The 20,687-nt window shown below is 55.3% G+C and overlaps 1 protein-coding gene across 1 annotated transcript in view; it reads left to right on the top strand.

Moving 5' to 3' along the window:
• The window catches only part of CSUI_010822 (microneme protein mic14), a 35,466-nt gene extending 15,373 nt beyond the window's left edge, over positions 1-20,093 (top strand). The window contains exons 15-41 of the mRNA XM_068070923.1: positions 213-558; positions 760-793; positions 1,258-1,461; positions 2,153-2,918; positions 3,668-3,766; positions 4,308-4,465; positions 4,888-5,115; positions 5,733-6,219; positions 6,896-6,931; positions 7,468-7,502; positions 7,828-7,963; positions 8,493-8,543; positions 8,783-8,950; positions 9,908-10,129; positions 10,479-10,602; positions 11,552-11,850; positions 12,292-12,583; positions 13,323-13,411; positions 13,915-13,974; positions 14,719-14,910; positions 15,685-16,113; positions 16,545-16,913; positions 17,457-17,504; positions 18,040-18,233; positions 18,656-18,770; positions 19,281-19,412; positions 19,627-20,093. Of these exons, the coding sequence (XP_067917101.1) occupies positions 5,047-5,115; positions 5,733-6,219; positions 6,896-6,931; positions 7,468-7,502; positions 7,828-7,963; positions 8,493-8,543; positions 8,783-8,950; positions 9,908-10,129; positions 10,479-10,602; positions 11,552-11,850; positions 12,292-12,583; positions 13,323-13,411; positions 13,915-13,974; positions 14,719-14,910; positions 15,685-16,113; positions 16,545-16,913; positions 17,457-17,504; positions 18,040-18,233; positions 18,656-18,770; positions 19,281-19,412; positions 19,627-20,057 (3,978 nt within the window). The 5' untranslated portion in view covers positions 213-558; positions 760-793; positions 1,258-1,461; ... (2 more) ...; positions 4,308-4,465; positions 4,888-5,046 and the 3' untranslated portion in view covers positions 20,058-20,093. The remainder of the gene's footprint in view (positions 1-212; positions 559-759; positions 794-1,257; positions 1,462-2,152; positions 2,919-3,667; positions 3,767-4,307; positions 4,466-4,887; positions 5,116-5,732; positions 6,220-6,895; positions 6,932-7,467; positions 7,503-7,827; positions 7,964-8,492; positions 8,544-8,782; positions 8,951-9,907; positions 10,130-10,478; positions 10,603-11,551; positions 11,851-12,291; positions 12,584-13,322; positions 13,412-13,914; positions 13,975-14,718; positions 14,911-15,684; positions 16,114-16,544; positions 16,914-17,456; positions 17,505-18,039; positions 18,234-18,655; positions 18,771-19,280; positions 19,413-19,626) is intronic.
• The last annotated feature ends 594 nt before the right edge of the window (positions 20,094-20,687 follow it).

The following is a 20,687-nucleotide window of genomic DNA, read 5'->3' as shown; positions in this document are numbered from 1 at the left end:
GAAACCTCTTCCGCACTGGTTAAAGGACGTTCTGGTCTTTGTGTGTTGCCAGAAGCGTCTGTTTTAAGTGGCTGTATAACACCAGGCAGGCTCTTTCGCGTGCGCGCGGGCATTGTGTGATGCATACGGTAAGAAAGCGAATACGTGAATGCGAGGAGTTGTTGTCTGAGTCCATGCTGCCCGCTTTTGCCTGTCTGTCGGCTGTCTTTCAGACTGAATGCAAGAGCGAAGGGAATAGCTGGCTTTGCGTGGCGCAGCGCATGACCAACTGTTACGTTCCAAACACGAAGAAGATTACTTGCAAGCTCGTAACGGAGGTTGGCTCGTACTCCGAATCTTTCCGGAGCTGCTCATGCCCGGGCAATGAAATGCCCTGCACACAAGAGGAGGTGGACGTAACCGAGCATGAGTGGAAAGACTCCTTTGGCAAGGGACAGGCGCTTGCCGTTGTTAGCTGGCAAAAATGCCTCTGGCCAGACAAAACATTTAGGAGCGACTATGGGATGGCTAGTTCTCCCGGCTGCACCGGGCACCGCTATAAAGCCGTTTTTTGTCATGGTACGCGTGTAGGCCCCCTGATCTAAGCTAGAGCCACCGTGCACCGTTGATGACTCCGGGTTGGACACATAGGAGGACTCTCCTGACTCCCACGTTAGTCGTTACCGCTGCCATCGAAGACAGGCGAAGAAAACCAGTCCAGGCAGTGTGGCGGAGGAGAGAACCTGTTGCCGTAGTGGTGGCCTTCTGCGTGCTACTGCAGCGACTTCGACCCTATCTGGCGCGTCAAGGCACGGTGAGCGGTCACCTTTCAAGAGCGCCGCCACCGAACCAATGTAGCGCTGTTCAGGAGTTCCGGAGCGGCGGTTTGCGGTCATGAACAAGGTGAATGGGGCTGTAATGCAGGCGGAACGACAGATTCCTCGTCTTTTCTCGAGTCTTGTCCGAAAGCGTCGTCAGATCCCTGATGTGGTGGCGCTCTGCTTGTCCCGTGACTTGACCGTAGTGAGACACAAATGGGAAGTCTTTGTACACTGTGGGCGTCGCCCGAGGGAAACAGTTTCAGCTCAGTTTGCAGCAACGCTGAATGAACGGGCCACTAACAAAGTCATTGTCGGCATGCCTGCTAAGTAAAGTGGCCACAGGCAGGAGCGCGCTGCGCGGGCTCCATTCAGGGTAATATTCTCCGGAGAAAGTACGAGCTCGCCCTCCATTTTCAGGGGACCCCTTACTCTTTTGTGGTGCGACTCATTCAACCAGATCAAACCGCTGACTGTGAGACAGCGAGCACGTTGGATCCAAACGTGTTTACGGAGTTCCAGTGCAAGTACGGATGCGGCATTTTGAGCGAGAAGTGCCGCGCACTTGTCTCACTCATGCCAAACATCTTCAGCAGCGAGTTCGCGTGCTACTCGAGTCTCGTGGGCATGAACGACTCTCTGAGGAAATGCAAGGCAGACTGGAGTAGGTTCTGTAGACTCTCCGTTGTTGGGGTCCGCCGCTTTACCCAGCAGTACTTGTCCGCAGTGGGCCCAAAATGCATCGCGCGGGTCAAAGTTCCTTGTTTCGTACCTGGTCTCAGGCACGTAGAGCCTGATTCTTGTACGCTGGGATTGGATCTGAGTTCTTGAAGGGTACCAGGCTACAGCGGGTTTGTTCCAGATACTTAGGAAATGTGAACCAGCTCTCACAGGCTGACACAGTGTGTCCGATTAGCTCAGTCTCTACCATTCTTATCAGCAGCGAAAACGCGGAGCGGGAACTTTTGCCGGACAGTGAAACTGGCCGGGTGAAAAGCGGAATTCATCGAGACTTTCGCCCTGGCCTCGTCAAGGGCAAAAACACTGCGTTTGTTTTTTTTTCGTCTGACGTCGCGTTGTGCTGACCCCGAGGCCTGCGGCTGCTCTTTGGTACGTTTGCAGTGCTTTGTCCAGTCGTTTTTGCGGTTCCGTTGTGTCCTTATAGTGAACCCTATACGTCCTGTTCTGCGTTGTGGTGCCAACCCGAAATTTGCACGTCGTTGCTCCAGCAAAGCAGCAACTGTTCGCGGGAGTGTCTGCGCGCCATTCATTGCTGCGTGCGTTGTCTTCTGTTGAGTCGGGGTCGGAGTGTGGTGTTGTGTACATATTTCTTTTCTGCTGATCGTTGCGTACAGAGGTCACTGCATCCGCGCCTGGTGGTAAGGAATGCCGAAGGCACCGCGTCTGGACGGCCGAGCGGCGCGGGCTTCCCTAGGTAACAGGGCGCGGCTGGGGCTACCTACCGCGGGCATCTGCAGCCCAGGCTAGTCGGGACCCAAGCGGTTCGGTTGACGGTTTTGCTCCTCCATTTTAGTGACGCCACTTTTGCGGATGACTACGCCGATCTGTCCGCGCCCCCTAGCTCTACGGGCACCCCGCTGAGTCACAAACTGAGAGGCAGACACCATTCTGTAGTTTCCGTCAGCTCCGGCTGCCGGTGGTCTCGCTGGCTTTCTGGCTGCCTGCCTGAGCAGATACCCACCTAGAATGTTGGATTACGCAGTAGGCAACGACAAGCAGCGCGCTGTGTTTCAGAGCCTTTTCGGCCCGGGGGATTCTGTCTGAGAGGCTTGTGATCCGAGCTGAGGTGTTTTAACGTCGCGATCAGTTTGTGCCATGCTCGGGCTGATAGTCAGGTCAGCCGTAAACGCCATGTCCAGATTTGTCAGATAGGCCGCTTGGCGATCCGGGTTGCTGTCCCCGGCGTAGACAGGAAGAACGGAGATAGGACTCCATGCAAGTTCAACTCTGGACGCGGCACGCGCCAGAGAGGACGACGCCCGGAAAGTACGTATGTACGGTGTGCAGTTGGCAATCTGGAAGATGGCTTCGTCGTTGTAACGGAAAAGTGGACTACTGTTCTGTTCAAGAAACCAATCAGCGAACCCGTTGTCATCCTCAGTAAGCCAAAGCAAGTGCTACAGTTGCTCGACCGCTTCGAGATGAGGGAAGTATGGCTCGGGGAGTGAGGCCTGTTCCGCCCAGGTACAAGTATGTCGGAACAACTGCGCCGTGGCGGAGCTGCGCGTAGTTCTGTTTTCAGCGGCACTCGGACTGGAAACTGAGCGCGTCCGCAGCTGCCGGTCGGCAACACTCAACCGTGATTCAGCCGGAGGAAACCACTCGAGCCACGTGTGCAGTTGCTCCAGCTGAAAGTGACAGGGGGAAAACGTGCTCTGAAAGTCGAGGTGTCTCGTTCGGCGACCTGCTTCCACGTGCTCATTCATTCTCGAGCCGGGCGTACGGTATGCTTATGTTCGTTCCTATGCGTACTAAGTTTTGATGTCGCTCCTTGAAAGATTAGAGATTCTCCTGATTCTATCACTGACGTCAATACTATGTGTTCGATTGCATTAGCCTCTACTACCTAATCATCGTAGCTATGCTTCCATGATACAGTAAACCTGCGAGCCAATGTAAACTAGTCTTAAACACACCGCTCGTGACGTGAAGGAATGAGTGCTCCTTCCGGTTAAACTTCGGCTTGTTCAACCACCGTGGGGCAATCGGCCGAGTCCCGGACGTCCACTTGATGACTTATTTCTCGCCACTCCACAAATCCCAAGTGAGCCATACGGTGAAATGCTTTACGTTTCCGAGTCTACGTTCTACTTTCCTGGAGATGTCTGTCTGCCTGAATGCCGAATCAGGTGTTCCAGAGGGCACAAACGCCGTTGGAGTGGCGCAGATCCGAAATGTGAAGTCAACCGGATTCGAGGTCCGCTTCAAGACAGATTTGTGCAGTGTCGGTAAGCGAGCAAGCGGTGCCAGACAGTAGAGGAACTGAGGATTAGCCGCTCGCACCCATCAAACCCGATCCTGTCGTATTTCTTTTGCTTCGTCCACTTGTGGCGTCCTTCTCTTTCCCGGGAGTGCGCGTGTACCTGTTCTGTTTTTGTGCGCGCTGAAAGCGCTTCGTTATTCGAGGTTAGGTAGGTGGGGGTGCGGGCAAGTGCTATCTTTGCGTACGAAGTGTTAGGCGTTCCGAGTCCGTCCCCTTGCTCCACCGCATGTGTTTCCTGTTAGCGGATTTTGCGCTAAGACCACCTTCGTGTCGACGTGTCGGGCAAAAGGGGCGGAAGAACGAAGGACGTCTCCAGCGTGTCGCTTCGAGGATCCCGGCGAAACGTGGTTGAAATTGAGTGGCCTTGTCTCAGTAAACTCGGCACATCCTCTCCTCGGTTGCCACGAGTCCGGTCAGCCGACAACCGGACTCACCGCTTGCTGTTCAGAAGCCAGTACCCCCAAGGCCGAGACCGGATTCACATGTTGAATTGCAATGCGATGCAGGCTTTGCGACCCCGGCCACGGTGCTGGGCTGGCTTGCCTCTTCCGAAGGAAGGTTTGTTGTATCCGGTTCTGGCGGATACGTGCGCGTTGGCAGCTACTTGGTTTTCGGCAACAAGCAAGCGACCATACGGTTTTTCGTTTCCCTAAAATCTTCAAAGGTAACCACGCCTCTCTGAAGTGCTGCTTGAGCCGACGTTCCCCGCTATCCTCGTTGTTCAGAAAGCCACTTTTTCGAAGAGTAGACTCGTGAGCATATTGTTACTGCCCAAGTGCTAACGCCGGGTCCACCATGCGGGGCCAGGCGAGGCGGAAGTGTGGGCTGCTGTCTGCCTGTGCATTCAAACCACGTATTCAGTGAACGCTGGTCCGACTGCGTGCTAGCTGTTACTGCCTCAACCTGTTTCGTCTGCACACACTGTTTTGTCGGACCGAAGTTGGAGGACTTGTGAGCAGTTCTCCGCGGATATCCCAGATCGGTTAGCTGCAGCTATGTTTGATGTGTAGGCGTAGGCGCTGTGGGCTTCGGAGAGTGACAGCGTAAAGAATATGTTCCCGTTGTGTCCCTTCCGTGGTGCCGCAGCCTGTAGTCCTCTTGCAGATTCAGGATTACCCGTATGATACGGACTCTGAAGAGAAACTCCCGTTTCCCGTCGTCAGCGCTACCACAACGACCCAAGCGACAATCTTTCTCAACAGCCTACGGCCCATTCCATCGTCGCAGCGTGTGCGGATTGGGTACATGGTCTTCGATGAAATCGCAGGGACCCACTGCACTGTCGGATGCAGACTAAATGATGTTGGTCTTCAGGTAATAAGCTGCCATGTGGCTGACAAGCTAACTACGTGCTGCACAAAAGAAATGTGGACCCGCTATCTTCAGGCATGGCGTTCATTATCTGACGCAGCACCTGCCTAGCGACTGCCTTTCAGCTGTTAGAGTACGCGCTCTTTCCTTTTTGGAGTCCTGGTTCCTGCTAGGACTGCGCCAAAAAAGATAATATCCGAGTAAGGTGTGGAACGTTTTCGGCGACCAGAGACGGTTTAAACAGCGACTGCGCTGCCGCTATGACATGAGCAGAGCGGGCCGGAGTCATAGCGATGTTTTTCGGCATGCTAGACAAGCAACAGTTTTGCGACTCTTGGAGTGCTGCTGGAGGCACGGCTCTGTAAACCGACGGATCATGGGTCGCTCGGGTTCGTCTCGGACGCTGCAGAACTAAGGAGCTTGACCTGCCAAGCTTGCCCGTCTGTTGATTACTTAGCAAGCGGTTGTTCAGCTTGACGGACTGTTGTCAAGCCGTGCGGCCGGAAGTACGGTGTCGTTTGTACCAGTCGTCTGTCACGGCATGCATACCAGCGTGATGCAGACTGGAGGAAGGACCGTGAAAACACAGGGGCTCCCGATTATGCCGCCGTTGCTTGCAGACCATAAATAAATCTGTCGCCGGGGAGTGGACTGAGGCGAAGACAGAAACCCTTGTTCTAAGCAACCCTTCTTACGTGTTTGCTTCCGTGATCGGCACGGACAGCTTCCCCTTGGTGGCACTTTCGAGGCAAACAAAGAGCTGGTTTCCTGGCGGACCGCCGGCCAACCTGCCTGCAGGTGTCGCCTTCCTTGAAAAAGATTCCATGCGGACCGGCAGCGCCGCCGCAGAGCAGGTCGCCGCCCGTAGCGGGGACGCGATGTCGCAAAACGGAGAGTCAACCACCGCCAGTCCGAAGACACGGTCGTCCCAACAGAACACCACTGGTAATGGCGGCACTGAAAACTCTCGCACTAGCTCGGTTTTCGGAAACTGGTATCCTGTGATCGACCTGATTCAGGATGGAGACTGCGCAGAGGGTTCGTTGCAAAGAGGGACGACGTTTCCGAGCTCTCCCGCAGATGTTCGACTTCTCTACGCCAAAAGCGGTAAGCCGCGGTGGTTAGCAGCGTGATAGAGGCTCTGAACTCGGGGAGCTGGGTGCATGACAAGCGTGTACAGCACCGGGTAAACTCTGACGGACAGAGGCGCAAGCACTAGAAGAGATCCTGTCTCTTCGCAGACTTGGTATTCAGAGCAACGGCCAGTGCAGGTAGCCGTTCTCGGAAATTACCTGCGGTGACTGCGGTCTCGGAACTGTTTCCAAGCTATGGCCGGTTACCCGGGACGGCGCTGGCTGCCGCAACGCCGATGCAGCCGAGCCGCCTTCTTCAATGACCAGTGTTTAGGTGGTGAACTCGAACTGGGAATTAGGCGTTGCTTGCCACTAAGGTGCTTGTTGCGTGCCCACCGTCTGTCTGACGATGTTGCACTTCGTGACGTTGCGTCAGTGGCGTTTTCCTGCTCCGCTGGCAGAAAATCCAAATTCTTTCGAATCAAGTGCAGTAGAAAGATGACCCAGACATACCGCGTCGATATAGCCGAAGGGCCTGAGGTGCCGTGGAATGGCAATGACGCGATGTTTTCAGTCCTCTTGGGGCAACTCCGCGAAAGTGTGTGGCTACCTCAAGTACTCCGGGCAAAAGCGGGCGGGGTGGTGTTCGAGAGCGTGTGCATCTTTGTAATGCGTACTCCTCTGATTGTGTTTTGCGCTTCTTCAATCAGTGAGCGCAACTCCGCCTTCCCAAGAGAATCGACCAGGTAATTATTCGGACGGAGGCGGCCGTGGAGAGGGCGCAACAACAGGCGGTCAGAGTCTGTTACGGCGCAGGCTCCCTTATATTCAGAAAAAGCAGCACCGTTTGCTTAAGTCAAAGTACTCACAACCGGTCATTGCTCTCGTGCTTGCTGGAGCTCCCAAAGTAGTCGCACCTCAGAGAGGGCCGAAAGGGTATTTGGTTCGCCGTGGTCGGTCACCGCCAACGTGCTCGCGCAAAAGCCGAAACCCAACGTGGTGTGCGGACCCGCGTGAGGCCACATTGTGGCGTTTGCAAGAAGGCGGTGCTCGTTGCGTCGTCGTTGAAACAAATCTTTGCGCCTTCACATTCGTGTGGTTTTCGCTTGTAGACCAGCTCGAGCAGATTCATTCTCATCCCAACACACGCACCTGCGGCCGAACTCGGCTCTGGTCTGTGCGGCTCTATGTACGCACGCCCTCTATTGGCGTGCCCGCTGCTGTGCTTCACGGTGCGCCTACCAGCTTTCGTATGTCGTCCCGAACTTCTTTCCTGCTGCAGTTTATCGTCCGGACTGCCAGGCGGCGCGACAAAAGGTAACGATGCGCATAGCTTTCGAACTCTGTGGCTCTCGACGAGTATGACGGGTCAGCTGCTCAGGTGGCATCGACCGCCTATTCTGTGGCCGCAGTGGAGCGGACCTGATCCGCGAAACTCACCCGAGGCGCAAGTCTCGGGGGCCTGTCCTACGCAGTGCATGGACTGCGGAAGAGAGCGAACTGCAACGGTGTAGCGCGCCTCTTCAGTCCGCCGCCGCAAACTTCCGGAGGGGGAAGAAACCGCCACAACGTGACAAGCCATACTCCGGGCACCCCCTGGTCGATCAAATGTTTCGTGGTGCTGTATGTAACACACGTTCAGGAAGGCAGTTCCAGAGACTGCGTGACAGAGTGTGAAGAGCTTGCCCGCGCGTGCTCGGCGAAAGGCAGAGATATTTGGGAGTGTTTCGTGGAAAGTACGCCTAAGGAGTGGAAGCAAAAGTGCACGGTTATGCCCAGTAAGTTGCCGAGAAACGTGGGCACTCAGCGACCCGACTTCCAGAGTGGGCCTGAATGGGACCCGACCACCAAAAGCGTGTAGGAGCTAGCAAGGAGTTCCTGCCGTGTTCAGTGTAGGTCTCCAAAGGCGTGAAAACGAGCCTGGTAAAATCTACGAATGGTCGAGCTTCATGTATCTAGTTTCTTTTCGAAAGGGGCCAAAATCCACGACAAAATAAGTCATGCAGTTTTTCAGTCAGCCAGGAAAGCGACAATCATTCAGGCGCATGCACGCGCCAGCAAGGCTTTGAGGAGTACGGGTTCCTTACCAAACGAAGCTGTGCGCATCCATGACACGGCCGGACCTTTGCACGCTGATTCCTCTCCAGCTTGCAGGCCTATCAAAAGCGGTTTTCTTATCAGACACGGCGTGCACTGCATGATTACGGGTTCCGTTGTTCATTTGTGTCCACGCACTGCAACACGGTACTCTGGCGCTGGGGAAGTTGCCTGAATTGGTTTGGCGTGTTGCGTGCGTGTGCGCAACAGCATCTGCGACGGAAGCGCTGACGACTTCGACTACTGCTCCCCCCATTGATCGTAAGCAATTGCACTTCTTTGTGGTTGCCAGGGTGTATCGCACCACGGCTCTGGGTCTGTCGCAGCATGCAAAATGACTAGGTATGCTGTCAGCGGTGGGAGGGTGGCGAAGAATCGTCGTACTGTATGACCGACACCCATGCAGTCGGCAGTAAGCTTCCGCAAAAAGCCCACTGCGGACAGGTCCCACTCCCGCCCCGGCTGCTGGTATGTCGGTGCCTGCTGTCTTTCCTTTTTAGCTGCTGCCGCCTGCACAATAGTTGACATGCAGGCTCTCGAGTATCAAAACATGCGCGGATGGGATTCCAAGACGGATTCGTGCAACTGCCCACATGAAATACCCGCGTGCTCGCCGCAGCAGGCCCTCTTCGATTCACTCACTTGGTCAAAGCTGCTTGGTCCCGAAGGTGGGAATTCTTGTCGGCGGGGAAACCACGTGTCAGAAGGAGTGCAGATGGATCTGGGTTGACAGCGGCAAACGTTTTTGTGTTGGGATTTCGAAACCATACCGCGAAGCAGACTTTACGCTTTCTTCGCTGGCGAAAGGACCCTGATCGCTAATCGTCGGGGAAGCTCGACCGGGCGAAGACGCGGGGTCACTCACGCGGCAGGAGGCGCAGAGCCGCAATCGGGTGCAGATACCATTGCTGCAGACATGAAGCTTTCCACTCTTTCTTAAATCCACTTTTCACTTTAGAACAGGACGACAGTTTTGGGTTGCTCCACTCGTCTCCAGCAGCAGGGATTGCAGCTCTACTGGAGGCGAAGAGCCGCGATGTAGGATCGCACCAGTCGTTGAGATATGAGGCACGCATCCTTTTTCAGTTTTCTGGTTTACCACTATTGGGTTGCTTGCCTGGCGGGTGTGAGCAAAGAGGAAGCTGAGCACGGAGGCACGTCAGGTTAAATCCCGACTCCGGGCTCGCACGCTGCACACCTTCTGTAGGACGAGCGAAGTGGGTGGTAGAGCTGGCATCCGTAAACCGTCTCGCCCGTTTGTCCGGTCGTAGAGATTTAGCACCCTGCCCTCGCTCAAGTCTACCAGCGTGCGGCATCAAAAGGTAATCCTCCCCTGCCTTACTCCATGCCTGGGGCGCCGACTTTCGACAGTGTAGAGAATCGTGGGCACACTCAGATTTGCTCGTCTCGCAGATCTGCTGCAGGCCAGGCGTGAGAGAATCAACAGTGGTTCCCTATGGGTTTGAGTGGTTCTGTTGAGGTTCATTTGTACGAGTTTAGCAGTTTCTCCTCTCAAGCGTACTGATCATAAGGTGCCCGCGGCAAACGGAAAAATAGTACTCCCCGGACGCGGGCGAGTGTGCCTGCGAACACAGCTGCATCTTATCTTTTTGTTTTTCCCGCAGGAAGCTTGTGCAAGTCAGCAGGCGGAACTTTAAAGGTAGTGGCGCATGGCTTCAAGCTGACACAGCAGAACTTATGCGAAAAGGGGTTTTCTACATCACAGACATCCTGGGAGCAAATTCCCTTCCCCCCGTACGCGGGCGAAGATCTGATCCTGGGAGACAATACCATTCGAGGTGGTTACTACCGCTGCACGGAAGAGTTCAGATACGTGTTTTGCCCGGGTACGAACCAGCTGCAGTAAGGCGACAAGCAGTTTCGAATAGTCTCGGCATTTCGGTAGTGTCGGACTCGCCAGTTTCTGATAGCTGTCGGGGAAGATCAGACGGAGCTGATAGTTATTTTCCATGAACAAGTTGGTTGCGTGCTGCGGGGTTTACCCGAGGTGCAGCCTATGCCCGGCGCGAGTCCTGCTGTTGGCGGGTTCCGTTCGAAATTCGAAAGACGCCTGCTGCATGCTTCGGCGCAGAACCGGGAAAGCGGCTTCTGCTGCTTGTAGGAGCCAGCAAATGACTGCATTCCGCTGAGCCCATGAGAAGAGAGCGGGCTCTTTGCTTGTGACCCGGTGGCCAGGCAAGCTCTTGTATACAACAACAACAACAGCAGAACCGCCTTGGTCCTGGCCGGCTGATAGTGACTGCGTCCCCACTGATTGGACGGAATGGAGCGCGTGCTCTGCAACGTGCTTCAGCGGGAGGTACGGACAGCAGTAACCAGCTCCAGTTCGATATGTCGGCTCTTTCTCCTGCCGCTCCGAGCAGCGTGGGTAACTTTCTTTCTGGAGGCTGTTTCTGGTTAGGCCCTGCGCTGTCTTCGAGCGATAGCAACTTCCTAGCGCTCTGGCGGCATCCTGGTCCGTAGTCTTGTAGGCCGCAGAACTTGTACAGAAGGGGTGCGGCGACATCGTGTCAGGGGTTCGAAACAATGTGGTGTGTTTACATCTCTCTATCTATCTGTCGTGGCCAAGCCTCTTAGTGCGGTCGCAGTGGATGCAGAACTCAGATGTGGTGGACTAACGACAGAACGGTGAGCTTGCGGGTTAGTTCGGTCCCTAGGTTAGTCCCTGGGGAGTGTTTAGGTGGTTGACGGCGTACATGTTAGGTCTTGTCCGCAATGGCCTGCTCTGGCTGGCATGGTGCCTCACTTGCACTCTCTTTCTGCTTTGTGTATTACGGACCCTCGGACGCCGAGCTCAAAAAATAGGAAGGTTTGTTGCTGCGGGGGAGCACGGTGCTTGGCAACGGCATTTGACAGTGGATCAGCTGTGCTTCAGCAAGTGTAGTGGGAACACCTCCGCATCTCACATTACTAAAGAACACGAGCAGCCTGGCACAGGCAAAGATGTCAGCGTGCCTCAGCAATCAGTCCGCCGGTTAAGAGATCGGTTACTTCTCGCGAGCACGACCAAGCAGCTTATCGTTGAAACTACACTAGAAGCGCGGGGCTACAGTCACAGTTCAGTGTGATACACCCTCAATGCGCCTACTGAGGTAAGCCCCTGCGCCGTGTCCTGTGTGTGTAGTGGAAGCGCGTGCGAAACATGTCCAAATCCCGGCGCCCCTGTGTAGGCGTTCTGTTCGTTTCTTTAATCAAGCCGTAGAGAAGCCGATGATTTCCAGCAGACAGTATGGCGTGGATGCTTGCAGCAAGGGATCGAAACCTGCCAAGACGCGAAAGCGATTCATACTCGTACCGAAGAAGGGTCGAGGGCAGGACTGCGTGCTGCTTGAGCAGGAACCGTGCGAGCGGAGCTCAGACTTCCCCGCCTGCGAGGAGTTTTGCTGGCAGGGCAACTGGAGCGAGTGGGGTGCCTGCAAACTTAGCACACTCAAGTTCGGAGAGGACCCTCTTCGGACGCGGACAAAGATCCGATACATTTTCATGGACGGGGGTGACGTCTGCCCTACCGAGTCCTTGATCCAGCACGACACGGCGACCTGTGCCAGTACGTGACAATTCTTGCGTAGAGCTCTCCGAGGCATGGAGGGCACGTTTACAAAGTACAGAATACTTTCCCACCGACCTCCGGGGTGTCAGCGAGACCGGTGTTGGAGTCTGCAGAACGTGTGGCAAACTATTGTGTCCAGTTTCTTCTTCAGCAAGTTGAGGACGTCGCGATCTCTATTCTAGCTCGGGACCTCTTGGCATTCGCGTAGTGTGGAAAGAAGGACGGCTCCTAGCTGTGTCTTTCTGACGATACCGAAATCGGTGAAAAGCTGCGCTGGATGGAGTGCGCACCCAAGCTGTCGCTTGCGCTTTTGCGACAACGCAGCACACCTACACTGGGGTAAACAACGCACAAGAGCAGCCGTTCCCGACTGTTAGAGAACAATCAGCAATTGTAGTACGGTGCTGGTGTGCTGGTACGAAATTCCGCATGTAACAGACACAGGATCGAGAACCGTCCCTTCTGTCGAAGCTACTCCGTCTGCTCCCTCGGAGATAGATGAGCCGCAGCCACTACCTTCGCCTAAGCCAGAACATCGTGAGACTGAGGAGAAAGGTTTGGCTCAGCCCAACGAAAAGTCAGCTGCACCAGGCAATGGAGAAGGAAAGGAGAATGAAAGCAGTGACCGACCGGACCAAGGAGGCACAGCGAGCGGCTCGCTGCTGCAGCACAGCAGCGAGACGGTCGAGAGCTGTGATCGTCTGTCGGCTTGGTCAGGCTGTACAGCTCCGTAAGGCGACTTCGGCACTCTGCTTGTCAGCGCTTTCTTTCTGGACCGCTGAGGATGAGACAGCCAAACAAAGCCGTTTGACGTGCAGACGGCCCTGCTAGCAGTGTAACAGAGTTTACTGAAAAACGTGGCGCGCTTTGTACCTGTGGCGGAACACGTGGGAAAGTCTTGTCGTGCTGCTAGCCCCTCCTAGAGGCGCCGTACTTCACGTGGCGGCTGGCATCCACCTTGGGTTTGCTTGCTCGAGAAGGCAGCCGCGATGCACGCGGGGCCGCGTTGCGGCCGGAAACATAAGCATTTGGCATGGCACCCCCTCGTAGCTACGAGTATCGCTACGGCTGTGAACCACGGCGGGAGCCCTAGAAATATTCTGTGAGACCAGCACGTAGAGCCCGTGAACGCGTGCAGTCCATAGGTGCCCCCGTGGGTGCCATCTCCCTTGGCCGCCCGAAGAACAGTGGCATTCACTGAGCGACAACTGAAAAGTGTAGTTGTTTATATGTCGCTAGAAAGAAGTCTTCGCTGAATTTCATTTGAATTCTCCGCTTGGCAACGTGAAATGGCTGGGTGGCCTTTGAAGACCTGTGAGGGAAGTGCTGTCATGCTAGAAGTACCTGGGCCGATGTGGATCTGGGCAGTAGGGCGTTTCCGTGTACTGTAGCGGTCGGTGGTACCACTGAGTGTTTTGTGATTTGCCTGGTGTCTAGTTGATGGCGTGCGACTCTCCTTGTGTCCACAGGTGCCAGCCTCCCGCTGGCGACTTAGGGGTGAAGCAGTACCAGTTGGGACTTCCGCGGAACGTGGACACCCCCATTTCGGCATACTGCGGTACGACACTGAGCCACTCTTTAACGGCGCAGTCTTTGGCAGTGGGGCGTACTTTTATTTGCAAGCCGTTCTCGAGTTGTTGACAGAGCTTTGCCGTTATCGTCTTCCCTGACCCCGCGCTTTCGTGGTACTAGAGTTGGTGCGTCTCGGTATTCGCCATATTCAGACTTCTAGTCTGCAGACGGCAAAACTTGACAGTCAGCTGAGGGCCTAGGGGGGAGCTAGCTCTCGTCCACCCAAACAGCACGCACGAGTAGTGGCGATCCAAGCTACTCGTAGACGGCTGGCGCTTTGTCGGGTACACACTACCGAGAGGCGCCGTCACGAAGTCAAGGGCGCGTAAACTCCACTGACATCTGCCACTCCTTTCCCGAAGGCGTTGCGGGAAAGCGATCCCCGCCTTTTGTCTGAAGCGTGTTATGCTCGTCTCCGCGTTTTTCTGTCGCTATTTCTCCAAACACGCCAGAATACTGCGCCGCAGACTTGTCTGGGTTTGCTTGCAGCAACAAACACGAGAGACTGTTCCGAGAAACTCCAGGCGTGCAAGGAAGACCCGACTCCTGGTACGTTATCCTCGCCTGTTGAGGTGCTGGAGATGTCTTATCAGGGACGAGAATTTGATTCAACAGTTAGTGGCTGGGAGAGAACGAGACTCCTGACGGGGGATTTCCTTTTCTTCTACCATCAGTCGCGTGCGACAGGCTGTACCTGGATGGTCAGCAATCGCATCTGCCGAGTCACTTCCTCTGAGCGCCATGGAACCCTCGTCGGGGTACTGCGTCAACTCGTAGCGCGCAAGACTGTGGCGTTCACGGAGACCTCATTGAACGTCATTGTACGGCGCCGTCACCCCATTTTGAATATTGATACGTTGCCTTGAGAGCTTCGACTTCGCGCAAGTGTCTTCCAGGCTGCGTGGCACTAAAGCACAGCTGCATGACGAGCCCACAAAGGTGCCGTACCGCACTTCTTGCGCAACTCCGCGTGTGGACTCTGTTGAAGTGACGCTACGGTCGTCTCGTCATACGCATATGGGGTCCGCTCGCGTCTGGCTGACAGAGGCAAACGTTGCAAACACTTGTGCATTCATTTGGCGACAAGCACTGGCGATTCCCTGCTGATGCTTGCGCCTCTGACTGGAGAAGTGGGCTTCCTGTTCTCCTCACTACTTTACGTTCCGGACTGTTCGCGTACCGTGAATACTCGGACGGCAATCTTAGCCGCCTGGGGTCGAACTTCTGCAGACACGCAGCATTTCCTCTCTTTGGTAAACCAAAAAAACATGCAGGCTTTGTCCTGGCGTTTAGACTGCAGCCTCGTTTCCGGGAGGTACGCGGCGGCGGACGAGACGAAGCAGTGCCGGGAATTGTGCGAGATTGCTGTTGACGCTTGCGCAAAAAGTGCCGCCCTTATCCAGCAGTCTCAGTGGGAGTGCGTTGCAGCAACTCTGAACGACGCCGGAGATGGCAGTTGTTTGTACGAAAGGGAGGCTGTCGAAGGTACGCGGGTCACACAAAAGGCTTTTGTCAGAGCTGGTCTCTTTGGGGTCGGTTTGTATACTCTTATATCCCGATAGAGTTTTCGTGCTTACGTGCAAGGCGAATCATCTGAGTGTTTTCTTCAGTTCTTCCGCTAGGAGCCAAAGAGCAGACAATGGAAGAATTGTCAGAACAAGAAAGCGGAGCAGACTGTGTCGCATAAGCTCTGCTTGTACGGTGGCTCCAAAGTGGATGACCTTCGCTGCCCCCATCAACTCAGCGCAGTTTCAAGGCGCACGTTACGTGTTCAGCTGCAAGTTGGCTGCAGCGGTCAGGAGGCTATGAAAGTGTGTCTATGTGGATGAACATAGGGAAGTTTCGGTGTCTCTTATTTCTCTCTAGGAGAACATCCGTTATCACAGACAGCTCAAGGACAGATTGTTTTCTTACGCGAGGCAAATTTGTCTTCCTAAGGAAGACTGAGGGTTTTGTCTGTTGTCCTTCATCGCGGGAGTCTGACAATTCGGGGTGCGGTTTACGCCAGAGCCCTGTTTCCGGGCTTGTTTAGATTGGGAGGAAGGCTCCAGCCACAAACGCCCGGCGGCTGAACAATGTTGGTTGCTGACGTGTTCGGCTAACCGCTAAACATCGTGTGGCTGGCAGGACTCTTGATCCGCAGCTGGCGCCACCGAATCGCAAGCAAGTGCTATGTTGCCGCGCGTCCGCGTATGTGCTTTTGGCCGCACTTGAAAGGCTGCAGCTCGCTCATGGGTATGTCTGCTTGCCTGTTTCCAGATCGTGTCGTTCGACCTCCGGTGTGCTTCCTGAGTCGCGCCCAGAGGGCAGACGAAAACACCTCGCTTCCGTTCTTGCATACGGACGAAGCGACGGGGGCCAAATCCTGCAAGTGCGCTACGCCCGCCACTGTCCCCTGCAGCGCCGAGGAGGTGTGGAGATCGAGCGACACGTGGGGAAAGCTAATCAGCTCGACGGTATGCCCTCTGAACGATCTCGGGGCTTTCTTCGACAAAGCTAACTTATCTGGCTCAGCGGATTCATCGGTCTTTTTCGCGGCTTCTGGCGGCGTCCGCGTGCACTGCCCGGTTATGACATCTCCATCGGGCGCCTCGCTTCCCACGTACACGTCATTTAAGAACGACGCGGAGCTGGACACGTTCTGCGAGAAGGGCTTGTCCTCCTGGAGCGGCACAACAGAGTCAATAGGTGGGATTCTAATGGAAACTCAGTACGGGAGAGTTCTCCGCGGTAACGTTTGTGGTACACACGACAAAACCGGCCCAGCCGAAACCTCCCGTGACATGTCTGCCGTCCGTCCCAGTGCCATAAAGAACTGTGTCCACTGTGCTGACGTCACCTTCTTTTCGCTTTCTCTGGCATAAAAAGCCAGCGAACTATCACTAGCTAACTAACTCAACGTTCCCTGCCACTGCTAGTGATCCTTGTAGTGAGTCCAGCTCCATCGCCCCTCGTATGACGTCTTCAGTTCCTGACCGACGAAAGCTTCCTTCTCTGTAGGAAAGAACAGCTCGGTTGTTCACCGCGTCTCGGGGTGTGGCCCCCTCTAAATGCTTCGCGATCGATTGATCCATGTTTTTGATTGAGTCTTCACTGGTTTGCGTCTTTTTCGGCGACAGTCGACTGCAGCCACGCCATGCTGAAGGACACGGCGGGGACGAAGGACTGCAGGGCGGCGTGCGAGAAGGTACTTGCGAAGTGCGATAAATCGGCTCCAGATCTGAAAGCGTGCTACAAAGAGGCGTTGAAAGATCCGGAGTTCGCAGCAGAATGCGAAGTGGGGCTGGACCGGAACCTCGGCGGAGGTCTTGTGTTTTGCAAGTATGCGCGCGTCAACTGTGAATTTTCTCCGTGGTCCGATTGGAACACCTGTACTCATAGTTGCAGAAACGGAGAAGGTGACAGCAACGATAGCTATCGCGTGCGAACGCGAGCACTCCGCGGCTCTGCTCTGAACGGAGGTGTATGCGAAAGCGATGACAAATCAGGTGAGAATTACCTGGCTTCTCATGCGGAGCATCCCACTGTTGTGGTAGCACGAAAGGGCCCACGAGAGCAGGAACAGTCAGACTTTTTCTCGTACTAGAAGCTGCTCCGGAGCAACACCGCACACTGGAAGCCTTTTATTACCTGCCGCGACCCCGGCGTGCTCTTCCCAGGACGCTCAGATGCTGGTAAGGCTCAGGCCCCCGCGCATTGAAGCCATTCCCGCTGAAGCCGTACACCAGTGCAGCCGGACACGTGCGATGCAGCGTAGAGCCAACATAACTAACAGTACGCAGCGTTGTCGCAGAGCAGCGAGTCTGTCCGAAGGCGAGTGCTCTCATTCTGGGTTGGCTAATCTCTGATGCCTGTACCAAAGCCTTCCATGATCTCTCCGGAGTGATCCTTCGAGCAGTTTCCAGCTAAGTTGGGTCGAGCGGATAGCTGAAAGCAGCTCCTAAACTGTGTTGCAACGGTGAGATGAGAAAAAGTGTCTTCTGGAGTCTTCCCGGACCCACTGTGTGAACTGTTTTGCCGTGTGCTGCCAGGTTCAAGCCTCGTGGACATCCAGCTCTGCGACTGGCTTCCGCTGTGCTGTAAGTACTGATCTAGCTAGTAAATGGATCACAGTCCTCGCTTCTTAAGGAGTTGGCTTGTCTGGTCTGTCGGATACAGTTTCCAAGAGGTGTGCTCCTGCTGACCAAGGTCCTTTCTGCAATGGTCTCTGCTGTTCGTCGTGCCATGAAGGCCAAACAGCCGTCCTCGTTAGTGCCCCTGGTTACAGCGGTGTGATTTCCGAGTTCCAGAAGGGGGATTCCGCTTGGCCCCGTCCGTGCTCCACAGACCTGGTGCGCCTGTACGTGCGACGCTTCATGAACTCGCAGACTATAATAGCTTGTTCGGCTGGACAGTTTCTCTGCAGGTGTCATTAGCAGTGTGTGGACGTGCCTACTCCAAATCGCGTTCCCATCCTGAGGGGAACGACACAGTTCCCGCGGAGCAGACACGCAGCCCATAGCCTAGGGCTTCTAGTGCTTCAGCTAGGCTCACGCCTTCACTCTGCCCTGTGGCAATGGCAGTATGGATGTTGTTCACGTCTGCCGTTGTACTGGTGTGCTGGGTGCGCCGTAGCGGGGGAGGCCCTACCCGAGCCTGACTACAAGATTTTTCCGAGAAAAGAGCCGCGACTGGCGGAGTGGACAACCGAGCGGACAACAACAACAACCGTTGACCCTGACGCCCCTCCTCCAGGAAGTGAAGCCACAGTGTGCACAATCATTGACATGAGAGATTTCAAGAAAGCGGAACGAGGCTACGACGCGAAGGCAGGTCGTTCAGGATGACGGAATCAGTGAAATGTGGTCACTGGCACCGGTGCTGGTAGAGGCGCGTGTCCGAGGCTGCGTGCTGTCGCGTTGAGCCTACAACCCAGAGGAAATTCATCAAGTAGCTGGGTTTGGAGTGATTTCAGATCCGATTTCTCCGGTGTGGCTCTACGAGGCATATCTGAGAATTGATGCGACGAGGGGAGCAGACTGGGCTGCTGTGGGTCTTTCGCTGGCGAAGCGAAGGCATTCCACGAAGAAGTGATTTAGGCTACACACCTGTGAAAACAGCTGACGATACATCGTAGAAAACTTTGAGATAAACTAAGCGAAAAACAGGCACAGCCAGGGCCTCCGGGCAGGACGTCCTCATGTGACCGGATATCTGTTTCGGTCCTGTGCTTGTGAGTGGTATCTCTCAGCACAAGTCGTGTCGTTGCCCCTCCAGAACGAGGCTGTGCGCCCGCGGAGAAGCGATGAACTCCAGGGAGAACTGGCAGACACACGTGGAGACGATATGCGCCCGAGACAGTCAGGGTATGGTTATTCTTCTCGGCAGAGTGGCGTTTGCAATTGACTCTCTTACGGAGAACCGCGGCCTTCCCCAAAATGGTGTGCTTTCTGACTCGGCAGGGACTCCATGGTGTGAAAGGTTAATCACGCTTTGCAGTTTTTTAGGTTTCTCAACTAGATACCAGACATGTCGTCTATCGCGTTTGTTACCTGAGAGGTAGGATGACTCCCTGACAACGATGTGGTGTCCGTCCCGAGCGGAAGGTTCTGAGCTCGGGAGGTAGCGCGACCAGGGGCTGGAGGCCCGGCACGGGGCCACGACACGGTGTGAGCTCGTTAACGAGCTCACAGGGTACGAGAGAGGATGGGCGGCAACAACCCCCCGACTGGCTGGTCGCCGTCCATTAAGTTTGTGGGCGGTGGTGTCTTGTGTTTGGCTTTTGCTTGCACTCCATCATGCAACGAAGGTAGGGGATGTCTCGAGCGCCATCATCAGGTTTCCAGGGATGGATTCTTTGCGTCGCTGCTTTTCAGCGGATATCTACGCTCAAGAGCTGGAGAAGTTCAGTTGCGCCAGCCGTGAGTTCGTCGCTGTAGTGGGCTCGTTCAGTGCAAACCCGGAGGAGGACTGCAAAACTGATTCAATGGCGTACGTCTTCTGCAAGGGTAAGCAGGGCTTGTGGTACCATCTTCTGGGCGCTGGAGAGCGCCTTCTGAAGCCGTACAGTCGAAACTGCAGGCGTCAGGGTGGGGCGTGTTTCACATCACCCATCTTTCGGGCAGGTACTGCGTAACCTTGGAGACGAGCACATGCGCTTCATCTGGACGTCGGTGTCGGGTTCGGGTCGTGCTCAACTGTCACTCCACTTTGTGCTTACAGATGAAGGGCCCCTGCAGAATGATCGAACGGTGCTGCAATTCATTGTCGCGTTGGTCATCGGTATCCTCCTAGGCCTAACTTTCGTCTACTGTGCTCTGCAATATAGCGTCGACATCCAGCAGGCCTTAGGCCTTGCCGGTCGGTACGTTGAGCTGAGTCACATGTTGCAGGAGGTGGAGGAGAAAGAGAATGAAGCACAAGCGGGATCTGCAGGGGACGACGAGAAAGACGGGGAAGGTTTACCGGCGGGAAGAGGGAGAGGCAAACTCCTTGGGGAAAGGGGGAATGGCGAACCTGAGGAAGGTGGGAATAGCGAACTCACTAAGGAAGGTGGGAATAGCGAAGTCCTTGAGGAAAGTGGAAATAGCGAACTCCCGGAGGATAAGAGGGAATGGCGAGCTTCCACGGAGAGTGGTTCGGTGAATGAGTGAGCTACCGGACAGCGTGCGTAGAGAATGGTTCAGGCCGGGCAGAGGCTCCGTGGACGAGGGGGGTGGCAAGCACGCGGGCCAGTGCATCCTCATGACAGGCGTCCCCCAAACCCTCTGCTTTGGGGGACGNNGGGGGACGCCTGTCATACTGTTGCCTGGGGACTTTATTTTCCGCAATGCCTGATGGACTGAATGGAAAAAGCTGTGTTGATTGGGGGGAGCAAGATAGACTAGTAGAAGAGGACCGGTGCTCTCGCTTGGTATAGCATTTGCCAGGAACAGACGTGTCACCCCGCCGGCATGGTCGTGCACACCGTCCTAAGAGGGTGCCCGGGCGGCCTCGCATAAGAGTCCGCCTGTGTAGCCACCAGATCCGAAGAAAGCTTGAGACGTGCTGGCCGGTACAGAAGAGCACAGCACACTCGAGCCAGAAGGAACGCGAGCTGCCGATGTACGGCCAGGCTCCTGCCAGGACACGTCCTCGGACACACTCGCTGCAGAAAGTGGTTTGGAACCAGGCAGACAGTGGTGCACACGTCGCCGCGCTCACTCGCGGTCGGCTCACGAGAAACCGGGCGTCGTTGTTCACTCTGTCAGAGCATCATAGGTCTGTGGGCGCCTAGTGTGTGC

This window comes from Cystoisospora suis, assembly GCF_002600585.1.
Source record: "Cystoisospora suis strain Wien I chromosome Unknown contig_8477, whole genome shotgun sequence".
NCBI lineage: Eukaryota > Apicomplexa > Conoidasida > Eucoccidiorida > Sarcocystidae > Cystoisospora > Cystoisospora suis.
Note: the sequence above shows the minus strand (reverse complement) of the source record. Positions and strands in the feature narration are given on the sequence as shown.